The 22,147-nt window shown below is 35.7% G+C and overlaps 1 protein-coding gene across 7 annotated transcripts in view; it reads right to left on the minus strand.

Annotated features, from left to right (window-relative positions):
• Positions 1-22,147, minus strand: part of MYO9A (myosin IXA) — a 257,885-nt gene that overhangs the window by 181,063 nt on the left and 54,675 nt on the right. For 5 of the 7 annotated variants that reach the window (XM_053594282.1, XM_053594281.1, XM_053594279.1 and 2 more), the window contains 6 exons: positions 21,705-21,767; positions 17,877-17,976; positions 15,583-15,639; positions 12,069-12,169; positions 8,087-8,213; positions 1,575-1,664 (listed from right to left, as the gene is read on the minus strand). In XM_053594282.1, the coding sequence (XP_053450257.1) occupies positions 1,575-1,664; positions 8,087-8,213; positions 12,069-12,169; positions 15,583-15,639; positions 17,877-17,976; positions 21,705-21,767 (538 nt within the window). The remainder of the gene's footprint in view (positions 1-1,574; positions 1,665-8,086; positions 8,214-12,068; positions 12,170-15,582; positions 15,640-17,876; positions 17,977-21,704; positions 21,768-22,147) is intronic. The other 2 variants (XM_053594283.1, XM_053594284.1) reach the window with 1 other exon arrangement.

A 22,147-nucleotide genomic window follows, 5' to 3' on the forward strand; every position in this document is an offset into this window, starting at 1 on the left:
GAGAACCATGATCATCAAACAAGATCTTAGCCCTGATGGATACCTTGAGTTCAGCCTGCTGAGACCCTGAACAGAGAACACAACCTATCTGTGTCTAGACTCATGAACCATGGAAACTATTAAGATAATAAATCTGTGTTGTATTAAGTTGCTAAGTTTATTGTACAGCTGTAAGGATCTATGTTGTATTAAGTTGCTAAGTTTATCACACAGCTGTAATGATTCTCCACACTGTTGCCAGAATACTCCTTTAAAAACAAAAATCTAAGAAACCTTTTTTGTTTAAAACACGTTAAGACCTTTCCCTTGCTCTTCAGATAAAATACTAAAACCTTTAAGGACTGCCATTCATAATACCCACAGGGCCTTTTACATTTCTGGGCACAAAAAGAGGGTCTTCAAAAATCTACTGAACAAATAAATATACCAAAAAAATACAAACAAATATAAAACAAAGGATAAAAAATAATTTTAGAAAGCTGAATTTAAAGTTAAAAATGCACATAAACAGAAAAAAAATTTATGGAAAAGGTTGTAAAAGAAACATAAAAGCACTGAATCTTTATACTACAGAAAGGCAAAAAGTTCTTGCTTTTTCATTGTTTAGAAAGGAGCTTTTAAAGTGAGGGACTATAAAATACAACTTAAGAAATCTGGACTTAGAGACACAGGATAGAACAAAAGAGTGGGATAAACAGATCAATGTCAACCTAAAAAAACTCTAGAATGCAATCACAATTTCCTCACCCTCTGTGTCTTCTAATCTACTGACTTCATGTTCTGTCCCATTTTTATAATAATCATCATAGTCTGATTTGTCATTGCTTTCACAAAATGATTCCATAAAATAGTGTCTTTTTAATAATTTTCTAATTTCTGTACACCTGAGTAGCATACTAATAACCAACAAATCTCTACCTGGGATCCTCAGTATACACATGGTATTTTAAAGCCATGGGACTGAGTGAGATAAAATAAATAAAGAAGATAGAAAAACAAAGACTGTGTCCTAGAGTACCCCACCTTTTAGAGGTCAAGAAGAAGAGAAAAAGCAAGCAAAGAGAATTGTAAAGGAATGGCCAACAATGAAAAAGTAAACCAGAAAAGTACGATGTGCTGAAGATGACTGAAGAAACTGTCCCAAGAAAGAATGATCAATTGGGCCAAATATGACTCATTTCTAATTCTACTTAACATCTTTCCACCCCATAGTAACAATATGAAACTTAAGAATAGTGAAGACGGCGGTGCCTGTGGCTCAAAGGAGTAGGGCACCGGCCCCATATACCAGAGGTGGCAGGTTCAAAGCCGGCCCCAGCCAAAAAAAAAAAAAAAAAAGAAAAAAGAATAGTGAAGAGATTAAGATCCCTGGAGAAAAAATACAAGTCGACTGCTCATTATCACATTCAAGTTTAAGATTCCAAGTTGACGAAAAATCCACAAGCTTCAAAGAACCAGAAAATATTTCAATTAATACTTTTTGTTGCTGTCATTTTAATTTTAAGAGAAAAAGCAAAAATCCATACTTCTAAAAATGTTCAAGATGCTTTAATTTCAAAGAAAATCTATCATACCTCTGCCAGCTTGTATGGTAAAATAAGCTTTTCTCCCACTGTCACTGTCTTTCTTGTAACCAATGCTTCAAATAGCATCTCTTCTTTAACCTATAAAGCAGAAAAGTAAATTCAATGTATATGATTAATAACAATGGGTTAAAGAGAAAAAAACTTAATGAGATTAACAAATATATTAGTAGAAAAAAAAGATAACAAAAAAATACACTTGGCAATTTTAATACTGGCCAAAGTGAAATTTAAGTGTCCCATTTCCTACATCCCCCTTAAAAAAGAAAGAAAGCAGAAGGTAAATAGGACAAATAAGTCTTTAATTTTTAATTAAAATTTGTTTTCTGATAAGGAATAGAGAAACATGTTTCACTGTACAAAATATACAACAGTTAAAAAAATGTTTTAAGATGATCACCCATACTCCCACAACCCAAAGACAAGGACTAAAAAGTGACAGCATTTCTTGAATTCCAATAACATTCTAATACATACTTAAATTTATGTTTCATATATTTATTTTTTATTTTAATTTTTTTTGAGATGGAGTCTCACTCTGTTACCCTGGGTAGAGTGTCATAGCATCACAGCTCACAGCAACCTCAAACTCCTGGGCTCAAGCAATCCTCTTGCCTCAGCCTCTTGAGTCACTGGGACTACAGGTGCCAACCTCAATTTCCAGCTATTATGTGTTCACTTTTATCATGAGGGATTAACTTTAAAACAAAGTTAACACTACCACTAGCATCTATGACAGACCAATATTGTTTTAAAGAATGATTTTGGGGGCGGCGCCTGTGGCTCAGTGAGTAGGGCGCCGGCCCCATATGCCGAGGGTGGCGGGTTCAAACCCAGCCCCGGCCAAACTGCAACCAAAAAATAGCCGGGCGTTGTGGCGGGCGCCTGTAGTCCCAGCTGCTCCGGAGGCTGAGGCAAGAGAATCGCGTAAGCCCAAGGGTTAAGAGGTTGCTGTGAGCCGTGTGACGCCACGGCACTCTACCCGAGGGCGGTACAGTGAGACTCTGTCTCTACAAAAAAAAAAAAAAAAGAATGATTTTGAACCATATTGAATAGTAAATATCTAGCAAATATTAATACCTTTTGTCAGAGCATTCATTGTTCAATTGTCAATTTCCAGAAACAAGAAATAATTTGAGGTAATTACCTTCACAAAACATAGTAAAACTAAAAATGAAAACCCAAATTTAAGTACAAATCCTCAATCTTTTAGGTATATTTAAAATACTTAGAGCGGGCAGCACCTGTGGCTCACTAAGTAGTAGGGTGCTGGCTCCATATACTGAGGGTAGAGGGTTCGAACCCGGCCCCGGCCAAACTGTAACAAAAAATAGCCGGGCGTTGTGGTGGGCACCTGTAATCCCAGCTACCCAGGACGCTGAAGCAAAAGAATTGCCTAAGCCCAAGAGCTGGAGGTGCTGTGAGCTGTGATGCTATAGCATTCTATCAATGGCAATAGAGTGAGACTGTCTCAAAAATAAAAAATAAATAAAATACTTTGAGAAACAAAATTTTGTGTAATCAGATTACACAAAAATGACAAAACTAAGAAAGTTAAGAAGAAACATGACTAAAAAATAAAGTTATACTTTGAGCTATATCTCTTCTATTATCAAAAGTGAACATTTAAAAATTATCCAGCTGCAGATTCAAGAAATTTTTTAAAAGAAACAAACAAAAGTAAGCAAGCAAAAAGGAGCAAAGGCCACTTCCATACACATTAAGGGGATAGCATAAACTGGTACAACCACTTTGGAGATTTATTTGTCATCATTAGTCAAGCTCAGTTTGTCTACATACTGTAATCCAAAAATTCTACTCCTTTGACTGTACCAAAGAATAATTCTCACACATGTTAACAAAGGGACATGTACAATAATGCCTATCACAGGGCTAACTATAAACAGAAAATTACAAACAACCTCCAGCCCCACTAATAGGAAAAAAGAAGAATCTCGTTTCATTCCTACAATGGATTCTAATATAGCAATCAAAAAGAAGAACCTAGAGTATATAAATTGGTACTGAAAAACTGTAAAAACTGGCCAGGCACAGTGGCTCATGGCTTGTAATCTCAGCATTTTGGGAAGCCAGGTGGGAAGATTACTTGAAGCCAGGAGTTCAAGACGAGCCTGGGCAACATAGAGAAATATAGAGACAGGATTTCTATAAAATAATTTTAGCACCTTGTCCAGACATGGTGGTTGTACGTCTGTAGTCCCAGCTGTCTGGGAGGCTGAGGCAGGAGGACTGCTTTGAACCCAGGAGTTCAAGCTTGCACTGAACTATAATTGAGCCACTGCACTATAAGTTGGACAATACAGTAAAACTGTCTTAAAAAAAAAAAAAAGAAAAATCTCAAAAATATGAAATGAAAAAAAGTTTCAGAATGATACATACAGTGTAAAATTAATATAAATTCTGAAAACGTGCAAAACAAAACTATTCTTTATGGAAACATCTGTCTATACCAAAATGATATACACAAAATTCACAGAAGTGGTTAACTTTGTTACCTCTGTTAGGCACAAGGTACTAACTTGTGTTAGTACACAAGCTGTTTCCCTACACAGAAAGCTTCAAATATATGTAATATTGTGTTCTATGTAATATTGAGTGCTGAAAACATTTCATAACTGGGGATAAAAATGCTGAAACAAATTAAAATGTAATAAGTAAAATGACAGAACTAATAAATCTAATAATTGTTTCTGATAATTGTTTCCAATTATTTGAAAACATGAAAAGATAAATCTCACAGAAATCAAAAGAAAAAATTCAGAAACACAAACAGAAAACTAATACTACAGAGAAAATATTTTAAAAAATTAAATTGGCTGGACACAGTGGCTCACGCCTATAATCCTAACACTCTGGGAAGGCGAGACAGGAGGATTGCTTAAGCTCAGGAATTCAAGACTAGCCGGAACAAGAGTGAGACCCTGTCTCCACTAAAAATAGAAAAATTGCCCAGGAGTCATGGCTGGCATCACGAGGCTGAGGCAAGAGGACTGCCATGACATCACAAATCACAACAGCCTCAAACTCTTGGGCTTGTGCAATACCTTACAACAAAATATCCTCCACAATTACCTACAATTAATCTACTGGAACTTTTTCATCTTTCAATAATTTAGCATATCCCAAATAAGCTTTGGTAAATAACAGACTCAGAACATTCACTTTTGCCTAAGTCAAATAAAAAAAAAAAAAAACCTGAAAAAAATTAATAAAATTAACTTTTTAAAATATTTTTTCTTCAAAAATCAATTTATATTTATCACTGAATTAAATCATATTGGGAAGGAGGGCAATTAAATCTTAACTAGAGTTAAAGTTTTAACTAAACTAGTCACTGTGCCTATCTTCATATTTTATCTCAACCAAAGTCTTAAGGTGGCAAATATTATTATCAATCTAAACCAACTAGAAGCAATCATTTTTTAAAATAATTTCTAAGGACTAATTATAGGCAGGATACCACAGTAGGTATCTTCTCTAGTTCCTGAACTTTGAAGCTGTTTTCTTTCTACTTAAAAACTTTAGTCCTAGAACCAGTCCTGATACACACACAAAAAATTTAAGAAATCCAAGTTCACATTTGTCATTACTCTAACTTTGACAGTGGTAAGCATAATTCTCACAATTGGTTTTCTCCCTTTTTCTTTTTTCAACTAATACCTCAGATCTACTTTGAGTTACCCGAACAGCTCCTATCAGTCTCTTAACTAAGGAATACTGCTCTAGACCCATAAGCCTTGGCATTTGCTGAATGCTTGAACTTAAATATATAAGATCCCTTGGACTTATAAATAAGACCTCTAGTCATAATTCCCAGTATTACCACAACAACAAATACTTGATTAAAATATCTCCTGAACTTGGGAGCTAAAGAATCACCTGAGCCCAAGACTTTGAGTTTGCTATGAGCTATGATGCCATAGCACTCTACCAAGAGTGACAAAGTGAGACTCTGTCTCAAAAATAATAAAATTAAATTAAATATCACCTGAAATACCTGACTAAAATACCATCTGTCCTCTGACCTTCACGATCTCCAAAATTACAACCTGCAGAGGCTACACTCTACCTCCTGGTAGAACTTCTGTTCCAATGATAGTCTCGTTGCAACTCAAGGTACCCTCTTCTTCTGCCCCTTCTTCCAGGCAAGAGGACTGCCATGGCATTCTGGCTCACGGAAGCCTCAAACTCTTTTTAAAAAGTTAAAAAGCAATGCCTAATCATACATAAAAAAAATAAACAGTGTGAGGTTAGGCATCCATCACTCTCACAGAGCCCTGCAGCCTTGTAATGGACACGAACTTGTAAATAATTAACTCTACGCTACAAAACCAAAACTAAATAATGCTAAGTAGAAGCAAATGCTCTGTGCTTAGAAAGTCTGCTTAGACCATTTAATAAGATTAAACCCCATAAAGGGGCACACGAAACAAGATTTGAAAGATGAGTAATATTTTAATAGCAAGTTATTCATAATTGCCATAAGGTGGAAACAACCAAAATGTCCTTCAATAGGTAAATAGATGCATTCTTATAGTTTATAACTAGTGATTTAAAAAATGAGCTATCAAGCAACAGAAAGACACAATTAAATCTTAAGTGCATATTGCTAAGTGAAATGAATTAGTCTGAAATGGCTAGATACTGCATTTTTCCAACTATATTACATGCTGGAAAGAGGACATCTATACAGCCAGTAAAAAGATCAGTGGTTACGGTTTGAGGGGTTGAACAGTTAAAGCACAGATGATTTTTAAGGTAGCGAAACCACTTTGTATGATACTGTAATGGTGACACGACTTCATGCATTTGCCATAACCCAAACAGCACAAAGAATAAACCTTAATATATGCAAATTTAAAAATTATGTAAGGGATTAGAGGATTCCAAGAAGGAATGTAGACCATGAAAATAGAGCTTAACTGTATGACAAATACACAAAACAATTTCAATGAAAGGGGTGGAAGGAAAAGGTGCTGATCCAATAACTATGGAAATGAGTAAAGTAGGTAGGACTAAAGGCAAAGAGAATTACACATAAACACTGTAGTCTAGTTGATAAAGTCATTGCCCACAGGGGTACAGGTTAACAATTTATAGGCTGCCCCCTAGTTACAAACATCCAACTTAAGTACAAGTTGCACTTATGAATGGAGGCTTTTTTTTTTTTGTAAACAGAGTCTCAAGCTGTCGCCCTGAGTAGAATGCTGTGGCATCACAGCTCACAGCAACCTCAAACTCTTGGGCTTAAGCGATTCTCATGCCTCAGCCTCCCAAGCAGCTGGGACTACAGGCGCCGCCACAACGCCTAGCTATGTTTTTTGTTGTCGTTCTTGCAGTTGTCCTTGTTGTTTTAGCTGGCTTGGGCTGGGTTCAAACCCACCAGCCTCAGTGTATGAGGCCAGCGCCCTACCCACTGAGCTACAGGCATTGCCCAATGAATGGAGGCTATTATAGTAAGACCTTGAGTTACAAATACCTGACTGACATACAACTTTCACTTACAAGTAGGGGCTATTACAGGTAATTTTACCTGTTCCAACTTATATACACAAATTCAACTTAAGAACAAACATACAGAACCTATCTTGTTTGTAACCCAGGGACTGTCTGTGCTAAACATGAATACTGGAACTGAGCAATTAAGTAAATGGATAGCAGAGGGTGGGAGATAGGTTTATCACTGTTGAAGTGAGAGGTACCAATACACAAGGTGAGAAAGCTAAAATGATCAATGTCAGAATGGATTCGAGTTAGAAACATCTAAACTCATGTTAAGCTTTATATACATATTAGAGACAGACGATTATACACAGAAATATTTATAGATACATGTTAATACACAGATTAGTATATACACAGGTATTTCCTTGTTCTGTCAGATAAGAGGGCCTATGAGAAATGACACCCCATCTGAAGGAATGAATCTGGCAAGATGAAAAGGTGGCTGGGAAAACATGAGAAATCATCACTCCAGGAAGAAAGAATAAGATAATAAAAACCATGATGTGGTAATAGGCACAGTAAATGATAACCTTTTAGTCCTATTCAACCCACGAAGAAGAAAAAGTCGTACCTTTTCTTTGCACCCACCCACATACCTCATCTCCAAAAAAAAACAACTAAACAAAAATCCTAGTAAAAAAGAAAATTTAAATATGTGAAAAGGAAAGTTAGCATGGGCCCAGAACATAACATAGCACAGAGTAGAAATACTTATCCTAATGAGCAAATTGAGAGATTATAGAAATCTGGGGCAAGTACAGGCAGGGGAAAAAACTCAAATCTTCTAAAGATTCTGGGAGAGTGAGGCAGGATCAAGGAAAAATTCCATTTTTTGGAAACACTATTTAAAAATAGTGTCTAATAAAAAATTATTACTAAAATGCATTAGCCCATTAATACCTACAAAATAGTTATACAAAATAACAGTAAGTAGATGCCCAGTATTTGAAACAACAACTGAGAATGTAATCACTCACTTCTAATAATTCTGAGACAACAGGCAAAACTTCAGGATTGCAGATATCAATAGAGTCATCCCGGTATGTCTTCTTTTTATAACAGATATTACCCAAATGTAGTATTGCTGAGAGCAGAGAGAAAATCCTGTGAAAATAAAACCACAAGTTACAGCTTGCTTGTGTGCATTCTCAAAGTACATTTCATCCTAATATTCTAATTAAGCAAATTCATCCGCACAAATGAAGAGTAGCCTTTGAAAAAAAGAGAAATATGGAAATAACTATAATAAATAAAATTTACTAAACACTTACTCTATGTCAGATACTGCACAGAGTACTTAACATGATGTTTAAGTATTATGCCATTTCCTAAATACGGTGTCCCAAAGGTGACATACATAGGAAAATTAACAAATTCACATTATATTTTATATATTATTATATTGTATTTTTTATTTTTATATCAATACATAGAGAAACACTCTGTAAAATTCTGTATTAGGTATTTTGTAAATAAAAGTACATTTAGCTGCCGGTTCCCATTTTCCCTATTTATTTTTGGCGACCTTTGGAACACTCTGTAGTAGTTTCAAGGGGACTTCCAAGGGTAATTTTAAAAAGTCGATGCCTTGGACTATTCATCCTTCCTGGAATGTCTTTCTCTATATTAACTACTTCAGATACACTGAATCAGAATCTCCAAAAGAAAAGTCTTAGAATATGTATTTTTTATTAAGTATCCTAGGTGATTTTTTATTATTAGTTATAATGTAAAAAGTGCCTTCCTATATCATATTATAGTATCCTTAGTAAATGCTTTAAAAAAAAAATATGATGCTAGAGGGGCATATTGTCTAATATCAGGCCCTTACTGTGAAAGGCCTTCAACTGAACCCTCCCTTCTTGACTTCCCTCCTGAATCAAAAGGAATACATGCCCTCCAGTTAACAATTAATCCTTCCACTTATGCTCTGCATCCCATCAATTCCTGTTAACTCCAAACAGTTATGTTACCAAGGGTCTCCATCCAGCTAAGAACAGTATACTATGTATATCTGACATCTCAAGAGACATTTAATACACTCCATCTAAAAGCCCTTCCTGAATCGCGTTATAAACACACATCTCCGTGCCTTGTTCAGTTATTTCCTTAGGATAAATTTGTTGAAAATGTAACATGTTTTCTAAAATGAGAAAGCATTCTAAATAAAATGATATTGTTTTAAGAATCTGACATACTTTAAGAGGTACTGAATCATCACCTAATTTATAAGTCTAAATTTTCAAAAAGTTAAAAATTTTAAATGTTTAAATCATCCTCATAACTCAAAGGAAATATACTTTGAGTATGTGACAGGAAGTCTACTATAAAGGAATAATTCATAAAATTATTCTCAGTTAAATTAGGGAATGAAATAATTCCATTATCAATTGAAACATAAAAGCTAATGGAACGCAAAAGATAACACGAATTTCTTAACCACTTTTCAAAAACTATTTTTAGTACAAGCAAGACACAGTGGCTCACAACTGGTAATCCTAGCACTTTGGGAGGCAGAGGTGAGAGGATCAATTGAGACCAAGAGTTTCAGACCAGCCTGAGTAACACAGTGAGACCCTGTCTCTACAAAATAAAATAATTTAATTTTTTGAGACAGAGTCACAAGCTGTCACCCTGGGTAGAATACCGTGATGTCATAGCTCACAGCAACCTCAAACTCTTGAGCTTAAGCGAGTCTCTTGCCCCAGCCTCCCAAGCAGCTGGGACAACTGGCGCCTGCCACAATGCCCGGCTATTTTTTTTTGTTGCAATTGCCATTGTTGTTTTAGCTGGCCCAGGCTGGGTTCGAACCTGCCAGCTTCAGTGTTATGTGACTGGCACCCTACCCACTGAGTTGCAGGCACCGCCAATAAACTTTTTTAATAGCTTATTTTTAGTTGACGTGTATATGGTTGCTAATTACATTGTTTCAATTATTTTGGATTTAATAATCATCACATTAACACTCTGATATACAAATATGTGATGCATAGTGTCCAGCAATAAATGTTATGATGACAATCTAATATGCTATAAATCGATATTTTAAAAATTTGAAAACATGGGGTGGTGCTGTGGCTCAGTCGGTGGGGCACTAGCCCCATGTACTGAGGGTGGCGGGTTCAAGCCCGGCCCCGGCCAAATTGCAACCAAAAAAAAAAAAAAAAAAAAATAGCCGGACGTTGTGGCAGGCGCCTGTAGTCCCAGCTACTAGGGAGGCTGAGGCAAGAGAATCGCTTTAAGCCCAGGAGTTGGAGGTTGCTGTGAGCTGTGTGATGCCACGGCACTCTACCGAGGGCCATAAAGTGAGACTCTGTCTCTACAAAAAAAAAAAAAAAAAAATTTGAAAACATGAATAAGGATCCTTATTCTCAAAAAGCTTATAATCTTGTATTAGGAGGTAACAATAAAGAACTAACTATATTAAAGGGCAGGATATCTTAAAATACAAAAGGCAGAAACAAAACACAGCAAAGAAAAAGTTCATTAAAAAGGGAGGAAACGAATAGTATTCTAAAGACACTAGTTTTAAATTCATATACCAAATTTAAGGCTGCCTACAAGGTTACATTAAGAGACATTCTCAGATAAACCTGTGTATCATACAAAAGAATGCTGTGATTCATTAGCAGAATTTATAATGGTCACAGGAAACAGGAGAAGCAGCACACATGGTATGTTCTATATCCAAAAAATTGAAAATATTTTAGTAAGTGGAAAAGAGACAAAGATCATTCCAAATAAGGAAAACTGTTCCACATATAACATAACGTTTTGGAGAACAAGACCAGCCTAATTAAAAATGCAAAATTTGTGTTAGGGAATATGAAGATAACATTTAAAAGATAGAGAAGAGCCAAATTCAAGGCCAGTCTAGGAACATATTATTTCTGGTCACAAAATATGGAATTTAATCATATCAAAAAGCACAAAAGACAATTCCTTGTTGTTTGAGAAATAAACATTACATTTCCAACTTGTTATCTAATTTCACTATTATTTAACATACAGATTTACATTTCATTCAGTCCATAGTCAACCAGGTAGGTGTCACATGCAGTAAATGAGGTATCCTCAACAGAGAGTAGAAATAATACAGCATAAGGGCAACTGAGAGGGGTAATCTAATTATCTTCCAGTTAATTGTACTTTATATCATCAACTGAATGGGTCTGCATATGTATATACTGTACTATTTGATTTTAATTAAATTCTTATAAGAAGATTCTAGCAAAGAACTTGCTGACTGAGGAGACATGCCAATGGGTAAGCATGAGCAAACAAGAAAATAGCAGAGCTAATATTCTCCTACTCAGAGTATGAGCTCATCATTATTCATGAGATTAAAGTTAACAATATAATCAGATCTGACACATTCATCAACACTAATTCCCCCCTCACAAAATAGTTGTAAGTCATAACCATTTTTTTCTAATAAAAGTTCTATTTTTATTAAAATTGTTTTATTTTAAATATAATTTATTTCATCTTCATGTAAACTTTTTTACATTTCTAATTTGTCTATACAGTGAACAAAATTATGTTTAATAGTGCAGACATAAACATACAGAGGAAATACACAGAAAATTGTTTCACTGATAATGACTTAATATGTATATTAGCAATCACTAATACAGAAAACCAGGGGCTTTAACAATGTTATGAAGCAATAGTTTTTAAGTCAAGGTCCATGGACAGGCTTCAGGGACACCTTGAATTCCTGCAATTATATTCAAATTTTTATGGATTTACATTTTATAAGAAGAGTTTCAGATTTCATCAGATTCTCAAAGAGTTTGTAGGAAAAAAAAGAAATTCAAAACAATGCTTAAGATAGATGAAGTACTAAATCAGGAATATCAGTTTGAGGATTGTTTAATAGGAACAAGGGAGAGAAATCGTTCAAAGATATTTCATTTGTTCTCTATGGGGGTATAAGAATACAAAAAATAAACTCACTGTCTTCGTGTCTTGGGAAGAAATCCCACCATTTCCATGGCCAATTGTAAGCGTTCAAAGTCATGCCTCAAATCCTCTCCCTCCACCGTGAAGCAATCCTGCTTAAGATAAATGGAAAAAAAATCAAGATTACCTATTGAAAAACAGTGTGGACCATTTAGAAATACAGTATTTTGCGATAAGTACCCCTGTGTATAAACATAAATTAGACCTGGTGGAATATTTAGCATAGTAAGATTCATTACACCTCTCATCTTACTGCAGGTATGCAAGTTAAACATACACCTACCAAAACACCTGTACCTTTCTTCCTTTTACACGACCAACAAAACAAGGATCTCAAAGTAACTTAAGATAAACAGCTAGCAAGTAGTACTTAATAAGGAATGCTGATACCAAGTTTGATACTGAATGGTGCTGAAGAGTTTTGGAGATTCAAAGCATTTAAGAGAGCTTGATTCCACAAATACTATTTACTCAAGAAATATTTAACACTTTCCTCCCATACATAAGGCACTGAACTAGATCCTGGTAACACAAAAAGAAGTTTTACACTTTATAGTGAAATTATTCAGCAACAACTACAGCAGACATCAGCCAACACATAAGCAGTATTTAATTCACCCTCTACATCTTATAACGGGGGAAACAAAGGCTGAGATGCTGTTAACAATAATAAAAATAAGAATCACCCATCTGAATAAACCATTTGAAGAAGGGAAATTAGCATTTGCTAAATATCTCCTATATATTAAGTTATTAGTTATCATGATAGTCACTTTGTGTGTATAATCTCATTAAATCCTCCAAACACATGGAGATAATTATACATAAACTTACAGTTGAGAAAACAGAAGAAGAGGATAAATAACTTTCCAAAGGTCAAAAACCTTGTAATTTAACAGGGCTGGCTAAACCAAAATCTCTCCAGTTCCAAACCCTCTGCTCTTTCCCATGCACACACTGCTGTATAAGCTTATTTCACAGAATAACCCTTAAATGGAATTCAATCACTATGTAAGAGCAACAACAGGTCCCATATACATAAGAATTTCTCATTACAGTTCCTCTTGGGACCATTTATACAATTCTATAAAATATGTAAGTGATGTAACACAACAGGACAATCCTTTAACAATCCTCTCTACCCAGTTATTTGGATTCCTGTAAAGGTAGTACTAACCAAGGTTAATCACATTAAATTCTAGTAACTCAAAAGGAAACCAAGTTTATTCTATCTCCAAATATACTATAAGGAGCGGCTAACAGGGAAGAAAAAACCAGAAGATTCTCTACTTGCTTTTATTAATTAACTTCTGAGAAATAGAATCAGAAATCAATTAAAGTTTGAACTGTTAAGATTTAAAAATAAAGTAGATAATGATGATCAAGGTAATATTAAGGGAGTAAGAATTACAGCCACAAAGTTTTTCTAAAGGGAAAAGATAATGATTTCAATGGTGGCAACAACACTTACCCTGTACCTACTAAGTATTAAGCACTCTATCAAGATCTTTATGTGCACTGTCTAATTTAATATCCTTAAACATATGGTGGGAGCAAAACAATTAAGTGATCTGCAGCAGGTCTCAAAACTAGTTAAGTGAATAAGCCAGCAATGAAGTCAGGTCAATCTACTTTAGAGCTCAAATTCTTAAGTACTACTTATACTGTCTCTAAGTATTATATCAATTCACAATTTCACTGTAAGCTCTAAACAGACTTACATCAATTCATCTATGTGCAGTCTAAGTGTACCATCCCCTACCTACTTTCCCATGAGGCATGGACACATGGGGTAGTAAGAAAAATAGGGAAAGAGAAAGCTTCTTAAGAATATGAAATGACTTAAAATTTTTTATTAAAATTTACCATAATTTATAAATCGAATGTCTAATATTTATTTTCTAAAACGTTAAATCCAAGCCCCAAAATTACTTGACTATGAAATGGTAACACGATTAAACTCTGGGAAAAAGTGATTATCCATATATATTGATCCTTTTGACTATGAAATAGGCTAGTTTTGTAATTAGTGGAGTATATAATGACATGCAGTGAGAATGAAAGTTGTGGTTCTTTAAAGCAAGGACAAGGACATGTTATGTTTCCAGGAAGAATATTTAATAGTTTAATTCATTAGTTACTTAATAGATACAGGTAGATGTACGTATGTTTTTAGGGTTTTACATCTGACCTAAATGCAGACTTAATTAAAGGAAGGAAAAAAATTTTTGTGCCCTTTTTATAATTTCACACTACCCTTTCAAATGTAACAAAGTTAAATTTAACTACTCATTTTAAATTTCATTTTATAATCACTAAATTTAAGATCCAAAATAATCTTATTTATGAACATTTCACACTTATTTTTTGGGAAATTTTATTAAGTTATAGCTCCTTTTTCTTTTTGAGACAGAGTCTCACTCCGTTTGCCCCAGGCTAGAGTGCCCTGGCAAAAGCCTAGCTCATAGCAACCTCAAATTCCTGAGTTCAAGTGATCCTCCCACTTCAGCCTCCCAAGCAGCTGGGACTACAGGTGCCCACCATCAGACCTGGCTAATTTTTCCATTCTTAATGCTGACAGAGTCTTGCTCTTGCTCAGGCTGGTTTTGAACTCCTGAGCTCAAAGGATCCTCCTGCCTCAACCTTCCAGAGTGCTAGGATTACAGACAGGTATGAGCCACACTGCCCAGACTACCTTCATACTGTTAAAAAAAAAAAAAATCAAAGAAAAAAATATACACGCATCCATTCTGTGAAAAGATTGTTGACATATAAAACAAAAAGGATGCATTTTTTAAATAAACAATAATTACTACTAATGATTTGTGGGTAAATGAAACTAATAATAATTTCAAAAACTGTATCTCAGGTATCATGGGCCTGTAATACCAGCTACTCAAGAGGCTGAGGCAAGAGCATGGCTTGAGCCCAGGGAGTTTGAGGCTGCTGCAGTAAGCTATGATCATACCACTGCTCTCATGCCTGGGCAACAAAGCAGAGACCCTGTCTCAAAAAAAAGGTTAGGATTAAAAAACTGTAATTCATACAGATCTGTATCAGTGCTGAAGAAACAGGAATGCAATCAACTAATTGTTCATCAAAATAAATATTGAACATGGACCAAACATTGTCAACATGAAAATATCCAAAAAAGTAAACCTACTGGGTTTTAATAAAAAAGAGAAAAAAAAGATAAAGCAGAAAGAGGGAAGGAGGGAGGGGGATGGGGCCTTGGTGTGTGTCACACTTTATGGGGGCAAGACATGATTGCAAGAGGGACTTTACCTAACAATTGCAATCAGTGTAACCTGGCTTATTGTACCCTCAATGAATCCCCAACAATAAAAAAAAAAAAGATAATCAACAAAATAAAACACTAATTTTCTTCTTTCCTATTATTCTTCATATTTTATCTGATTTTATTCTTACTAGGTCTTGAGATAAACGCAAACGATCAACATGAGGGCTGTTCAACAGGAACACAGTATATTTAGGTACTTATACTAACCGGCTCAGAGTCATAGTAATAATCATCCCAGCTCTGTCTGAGGGGTTTCTTTGTTATCTGAAAGTAAGGCAGATTAGTTAGGTAGACGTAATGGTTATTACATTATTTTCTAATGATTTCTTAGACACAGCGTGCAGGTAGCACAAAAAAACAAAGAAACAAACTTTTCTTTCCCGTCCAAAGAAAAGTTATCTGGCATAGCTGCATAAACAAGAAATAATTAAGTAAATATTTAGATTCTGGGGGATCACATACTATTTTTCCCACCCCATGCATGCCATTGTCCAGTGAATGATATTTATATTAACTGATGAATCCATATCCTATGAATACTGACATGATAAAAAGAATATGTTATGGCCATTAACTACAAAAGATCCAGAAGGGCAGTAAAACTCCAGATTTCTCTAATACTAACAACTATTAACTCATTTATAGGAGACTACTACTTTGTAAAAAGGAAAATCTTTAATCATCCAAATATAATGCACATAGTTTAAACAAGGGAGAAAAAACTCAGAAGCTAAATTAGCAACTTAAAAAAATCTACTTAATTCTATCCAGTAAAAATGCCTAGTATTATATGAGAAAGTGATATTTTGAATAATTTTGAATTTCTCAATATATTAATACAAAGTTAAGTTAGTCTGTATCAATATAGAGTTTCAAAATTAAGAAATAATAGTTACACAGCACATTGTATATTTTGAGAAAAGTCTAAGGGTTACTTTCATAACTTACAAATACACTCTAATCTTTCAGCCATCATAAAAGTGTCAATTTGCTTATAAAACCTCCTTAAGAAATTTTTTTTTGGAAACAGAGTCTCACTATGTTGCCCTCGGTAAAGTGCCATAATGTCACAGGTCACAGCAACCTCAAGCTCTTGGGCTTAAGTGATTCTCTTGCCTCAGCCTCCCAAGTAGCTGGGACTACAGGTGCCCACCACAACGCCCAGCTATTTTTGTTGTTGTTGCAGTTGTCATTGTTGTTTCAGCTGGCCCACTACAGGTTCAAACCCGCCAGCCTTGGTGTATGAGGCTGGCGCCCTATCCACTGAGCTATGGCGCCACCACCCATAAGAAATTTTTTAACTGCCGTAAAGGAACTTCCTTGCATAGATGGACATTACAGATTTTCTCAAACAAAAAATAAAGGGAGATAATCTATTATTCAAAATGATCTACTTTTATACCAATTACATTAATATTAGTTTTAGAATTTTTTTAATATGAGGAACAATAAAATTAGACAAACCAATATAATGAAAAGTTATGAAATTTACTCCTTATTGTGGAAGTTTAGGGATGAATTTTGAGTTTTCAGGAGAGATCCTAATTTTCTCAGTCATTTGTCTTTCATGAGTTTTATAGAGGACTATTTGTAATTATAAAAATCTTTATATGCTAAGTTGGTATCATCATATCATGCAAAGACGTGTGTTAGATTTCAAATCTAAAGCAAATCAGGGTTCAAGTAATCCTTAGAAAAAGGTCTGTAAAAAGGAAATCAGTGATAAAGAGTTTTTATTGTCTTCTTACAGAAATCTCACAAAAAACACTTTTATGAGTGTTATAATTTTTAGATTTGAAAACTGTATCACATACATTTTTTGGTTATATGTATTTATATACAACTTAATATCCATCACCAGGTTTGGGAAAGGAAGTACTAGAATGAATGCCTTTTTGTTTTTTTTAAGAGACAGAGTCTCATTTTATCACCCTTGGTAGAGTGCCATGGCATCAGAGCTCACAGCAATCTCGAACTTCTGGGCTTAGGCGAATCTCTTGCTTCAGCCTCCCAAGCAGCTGGGACTACAGGCACCCGCCACAACGTCCAGCTATTTTTTATTGCAGTTTGGCTGGGGCCAGGTTCGAATCCGCCATCCTTGATACATGGGGCCAGCACCCTCCCCATTGAGTCACAGGCATGGCCCATGAATGCCTTTTGAAGAGGTAAAATTTAATAATGCCCTACACTGGGCGGCACCTGTGGCTCAGTGAGCAGGGCGCCGGCCCCAGATACCGAGGGTGGCGGATTCAAACCCAGCCCCAGCCAAACTGCAACAACAAAAAAAAATAGCCAGGCGTTGTGGCAGGCGCCTGTAGTCCCAGCTGCTCGGGAGGCTGAGGCAGGAGAATCGCCTAAGCCCAGGAGTTGGAGGTTGCTGTGAGCTGTGTGACGCCACGGCACTCTACCGAGGGCAATAAAGTGAAACTCTGTCTCTACAAAAAAAATAAAGATAAAAAAATAATGTCCTACACTTCCAAATGCATTTTATGATCTCTCACCTGATTGAGATAATGATATTCCTCTGGTTGCTTAAGGTGGAATGCTGATCTTTCTTCTTCACTTGCTCCAGCCAACAAGTAATAGAATACATGATAGTTCCTGATGTGAACAAAGAGGTATAACTTTCTAATGAATATGATTTATATTTATTATATTTATATTTATCATTTGTCAAGAAAAAAAGCAAAAATTAGTAAAATGTATCTATTAGCTCAGCTTTAGTTTTTTAATACAAATGTGGCAAGTTCAATATTTAGGAATTCCTACAAATCAGAATGTTTTAGATGAGGAATATAAAAAAGAAGACTGAAAGCAGCAAAATGACTGAGTGAGGGCCTTTGAAAACTCTCTCTCCATAAAAACAAGAAATCTGGCAAATTTTTCACAATTAACTTTTCAGAACTGTGGAAATTAGCCAAAAGCCTAAAGAAATCCAGTGTTCAATAAAAAAAAAAAAAAGCTAGTTTTTTTCAGTAAAAACAGCTGAGGGATTTTAACTTACCCTATTCCCATCCCCTGTTCACCAAGTCGACAATATCCTTGAAAACCAATGGTGTACACCAGAAGACTGGGAGCCACCAGAAGAGGCTGACAGGGTTGGAACTTGTTCAAAGTACCCTATGAAATAGCATTATTTGAACCATCTAAGTAGTTCCCTGGAAGAAGCCATATTCAAGGCTGACTTTATATGACCTGATTCAGACTTTGTACAATGCAAAACTCTTTTCCCCAGAGGCTTCTGCAGAAAATAATGTAGGCAACTGTTGTTGCCTGAAGTGGTGGATAAAAGTTGGAGCAAACAACAAGCTAGCCAAAAAACTTAAAAGGAAAAGCTAGTGACTGGGATCTTCATATAGGGTTCAACAGCTCTAATATATTAATATTTCCTAGGACTCTAGAATGCCATATGGATATGTAAGGCTGTGCCCTTACCCAGCATTGTACTCTCAGAAAGGATTAGATGAAGTTACCTCTTGCTAACCTTGAAGGTCTATACAAAGAGAAAGTAAAGGAGAAGGTATACTTACAAAATGCCTAGCTCAGTGCTGAAGGTGTGACCTAATATACACAGAGAATCCTATGGCATAGACTAGGAAACGTCACTGTTTCCAAACATTTAAAGAAACCTCTGTTCAGTTATTACCTGACAACTAAGCTAAACAAGTAGCTACTTCAATGGCCACACTTGAGAAAGAATACTACCTTTCTGAAATTAGTTCAAAAACGAACAAAACAAAAAACCCCAGCAGGAATAAAAATAACCAACACAAATCCTAGGAGGGAGAGAACTCATTTCCTGAGTTGCCACATAATATTATTTTAAATGTCCAATTTTGACGAGTCATGCAAAGAAACAAGTAAGTATAACCCACACCAATAAAAAGAAAAGAAAAGAAAAGAAAAAAGAGAGAGAAACAGTAGTAACTGTCCCAGAGAAACCCTGGACATTAGACTTACTAGACAAGATTTCAATCAGTTATTTAAATATGTTCAAAGAACTAAAGGATATCACATTGAATGAACTACCAGAGAAAGTATAAGAATGCTGTCTCGCTAAATAAGGACTATTGGTAAATATATAAAAGAAAGAATCAGTGAACCTAAAAAATAAACAAATTTGAGATAGGTCAGTTGAATCTAGTCTGGAGGAACAAAAAGAAAAATGAATGAAGAAAATTGGGCACAGTCTTAGAGTCTTGAATACCAAAAGACCAATATATACTCCTTTTCAGAGTCCCAAAAGGAGAAGAACAGAAAGAATATTTGAAAAAGTAATTTAGGGCTGGGCTCAGTGGCTCATGCCTATAATCCTTGTACTCTGGGAGGCTGAGGCAGGTGGATTACCTGAGCTCAGGAGTTCAAGACCTGCCTGAGCAAGACAGAGAGATAACATATTCAAAATGCTAAGAAGTGTTAATCAAGAAGTGTATATCCAAAGAGAGTGCAAGATAAGACATTGGCCTGGGAAAAAATTTCATGAGGAGAGCCACCCCACCCACCCCCATCCCCAGCAATTGAAGTAACACCAGAAATATATCACTGGGATCCAATAAAGCTAAAAAACTTCTACACAGCTAAGGGCATTGTAAGTAAGGAAAACAGACAGATTTCAGAATTGGAGAAGGTTTTTGTAGGTTATGTTTCCGATAAAGGTCTGATAACTAGAATTCACAGAGAACTCAAAGTAATCAATAAGAAAAGAAGAAACAAACCCCTCCCCCCATTTTTTTTTTTGCAGTTTTCGGCCAGGGCTGGGTTTGAACCCGCCACCTCTGGCATATGGGGCCGACACCTTACCCCTTTGAGCCACAGTGGCTGCCCAGACAACCCCATTTCTTTGTGGGCAAGATACTTGAACAGAAATTTCTCTGAAGATGACAGGTACATGGCCTACAAACACATGAAAAAGTGCTCATCATCTTTAATCATCAGAGAAATACAAATCAAAACCACTTTGAGACACCTAACTCCAGTATGATTAGCCTGTATCACAAAATCCCAAAACTGCAGATGCTGGCATAGATGTGGAGAGAAAGGAACACTTCTACACTGCTACAAACTAATACAGTACAGCCTTTTTGGAAAGAATTACGGAGAATTCTCAAAGAACTGAAAGCTGACCTAACGTTTGACCCTGCAGTATCATTACTAGATATCTACCCAGATGAACAAAAATCATTTTACAACAAAGACATCTGCACCAAAATGTTTATTGCAGCCCAATTCACAATAGCCAAGTCATGGAAGCAGCCTAAATGCTATTTTCTTCCAGAAACTCTTTTCCCTTTGTGTGAAAACAGCTCTAATTCAGATCTCCTCGTATTTCTACTGGCCACAAAAATTAAGCCTAAGTTCTAGTATTAATCTTTTTTTTTCTTTTTTGGAGACAGAGCCTCAAGCTGTCACCCTGGGTAGGGTACCGTGGCATCACAGCTCACAGCAACCTCCAACTCCTGGGCTCGAGCAATTCTCCTGCCTCCACCTCCGAAGTAACTGGGACTACAGGCGCCCGCCATAATGCCCCGCTATTTTTTGGTTGCCGCCGCCACTGTTGTTTGGCAGGCCTGGGCTGGATTCAAACCCGCCAGCTCAGGTGTATGTGGCTGGCACCTTAGCTGCTTGAGCCACAGGCGCCGAGCCTCTAGTATTAATCTTGACAGAAATTCATTATGGTAATATTAGCTATTGATTAATGACCTTTTATTATGTAGAAGGACTACACCAAGAATTTTATAAATGTTATTTCATTTCATCTTCTAAATAACTTTAGGATAGTTTTCAATATGTAAAATGGAAATGAAGACCTTTTGCTAGAAGTTAAGTGAGACGCCCAAGACATAGCCAAGATTTGAATGTAGGTCTGTTTAACTTCAAACTTTGGCTCTTAACTATTTTGTCTCACTATAGCATGAAGCAATTCAATTTATTTACCTCTCTACGCTATTTGGTTCTTCATCTGAAAGATATTACATATATCGTCTCTAAAGACCCCTATACTTCAAAAATTATAATGGAATTAAAAGCTTTCCCGAAAACTTTCCACATATCAGAGAAAGAACATTAAAATGGACGACAGAAGCGAAAATGCATCATTCACAAACAGCAATGAGATACCACCTGAGAAACTGTTTTCTTATTCTCATAAAATCTCCTCCTGGCAGCCTCTGAAAAACCACAATGGTCTGCCCAGGACAGAAATAGCAATTATACATAAAGCTATGCATGAAGTAAACTGAATTAAGGGTCATAATACACAAAGAGCTTAAAAGTCAATCTGTATGATACGAATCTTAATTTGATCTAATTACACAAATAAAAATACGTACCGTTCATTATGCTCTTGATAAACGAGTCTGGACTTCTCCAGTAGATATTTTTCAACATAGGCACTAGAAGAAAAGTAAAATTGGTTGCTATAAGTAATAAAGTTTAATAAATGTTTATTGAGAGACATTGCAAAGATTACTATCCAGATCATTTCAGCACATTTAGCATTATAACTATGTTATGGATACGGTTAATGCTATTCATGTTAAATTCATTAAGGTTATGAGTGGGTTTTTTTCATTTGATGAAGCAAAATATAATCAGAAGTTTGAAACATGGCACACAAGATCCTCCAAGATTGAGACTCTACATTCTTTTTTTTTTTGTAGAGACAGAGTCTCACTGTACCACCCTCAGGTAGAGTGCCGTGGTGTCACACGGCTCACAGCAACCTCGAACTCTCAGGCTTACGCAATTCTCCTGCTTCAGCCTCCCGAGCAGC

This window comes from Nycticebus coucang, chromosome 6, assembly GCF_027406575.1.
Source record: "Nycticebus coucang isolate mNycCou1 chromosome 6, mNycCou1.pri, whole genome shotgun sequence".
NCBI lineage: Eukaryota > Metazoa > Chordata > Mammalia > Primates > Lorisidae > Nycticebus > Nycticebus coucang.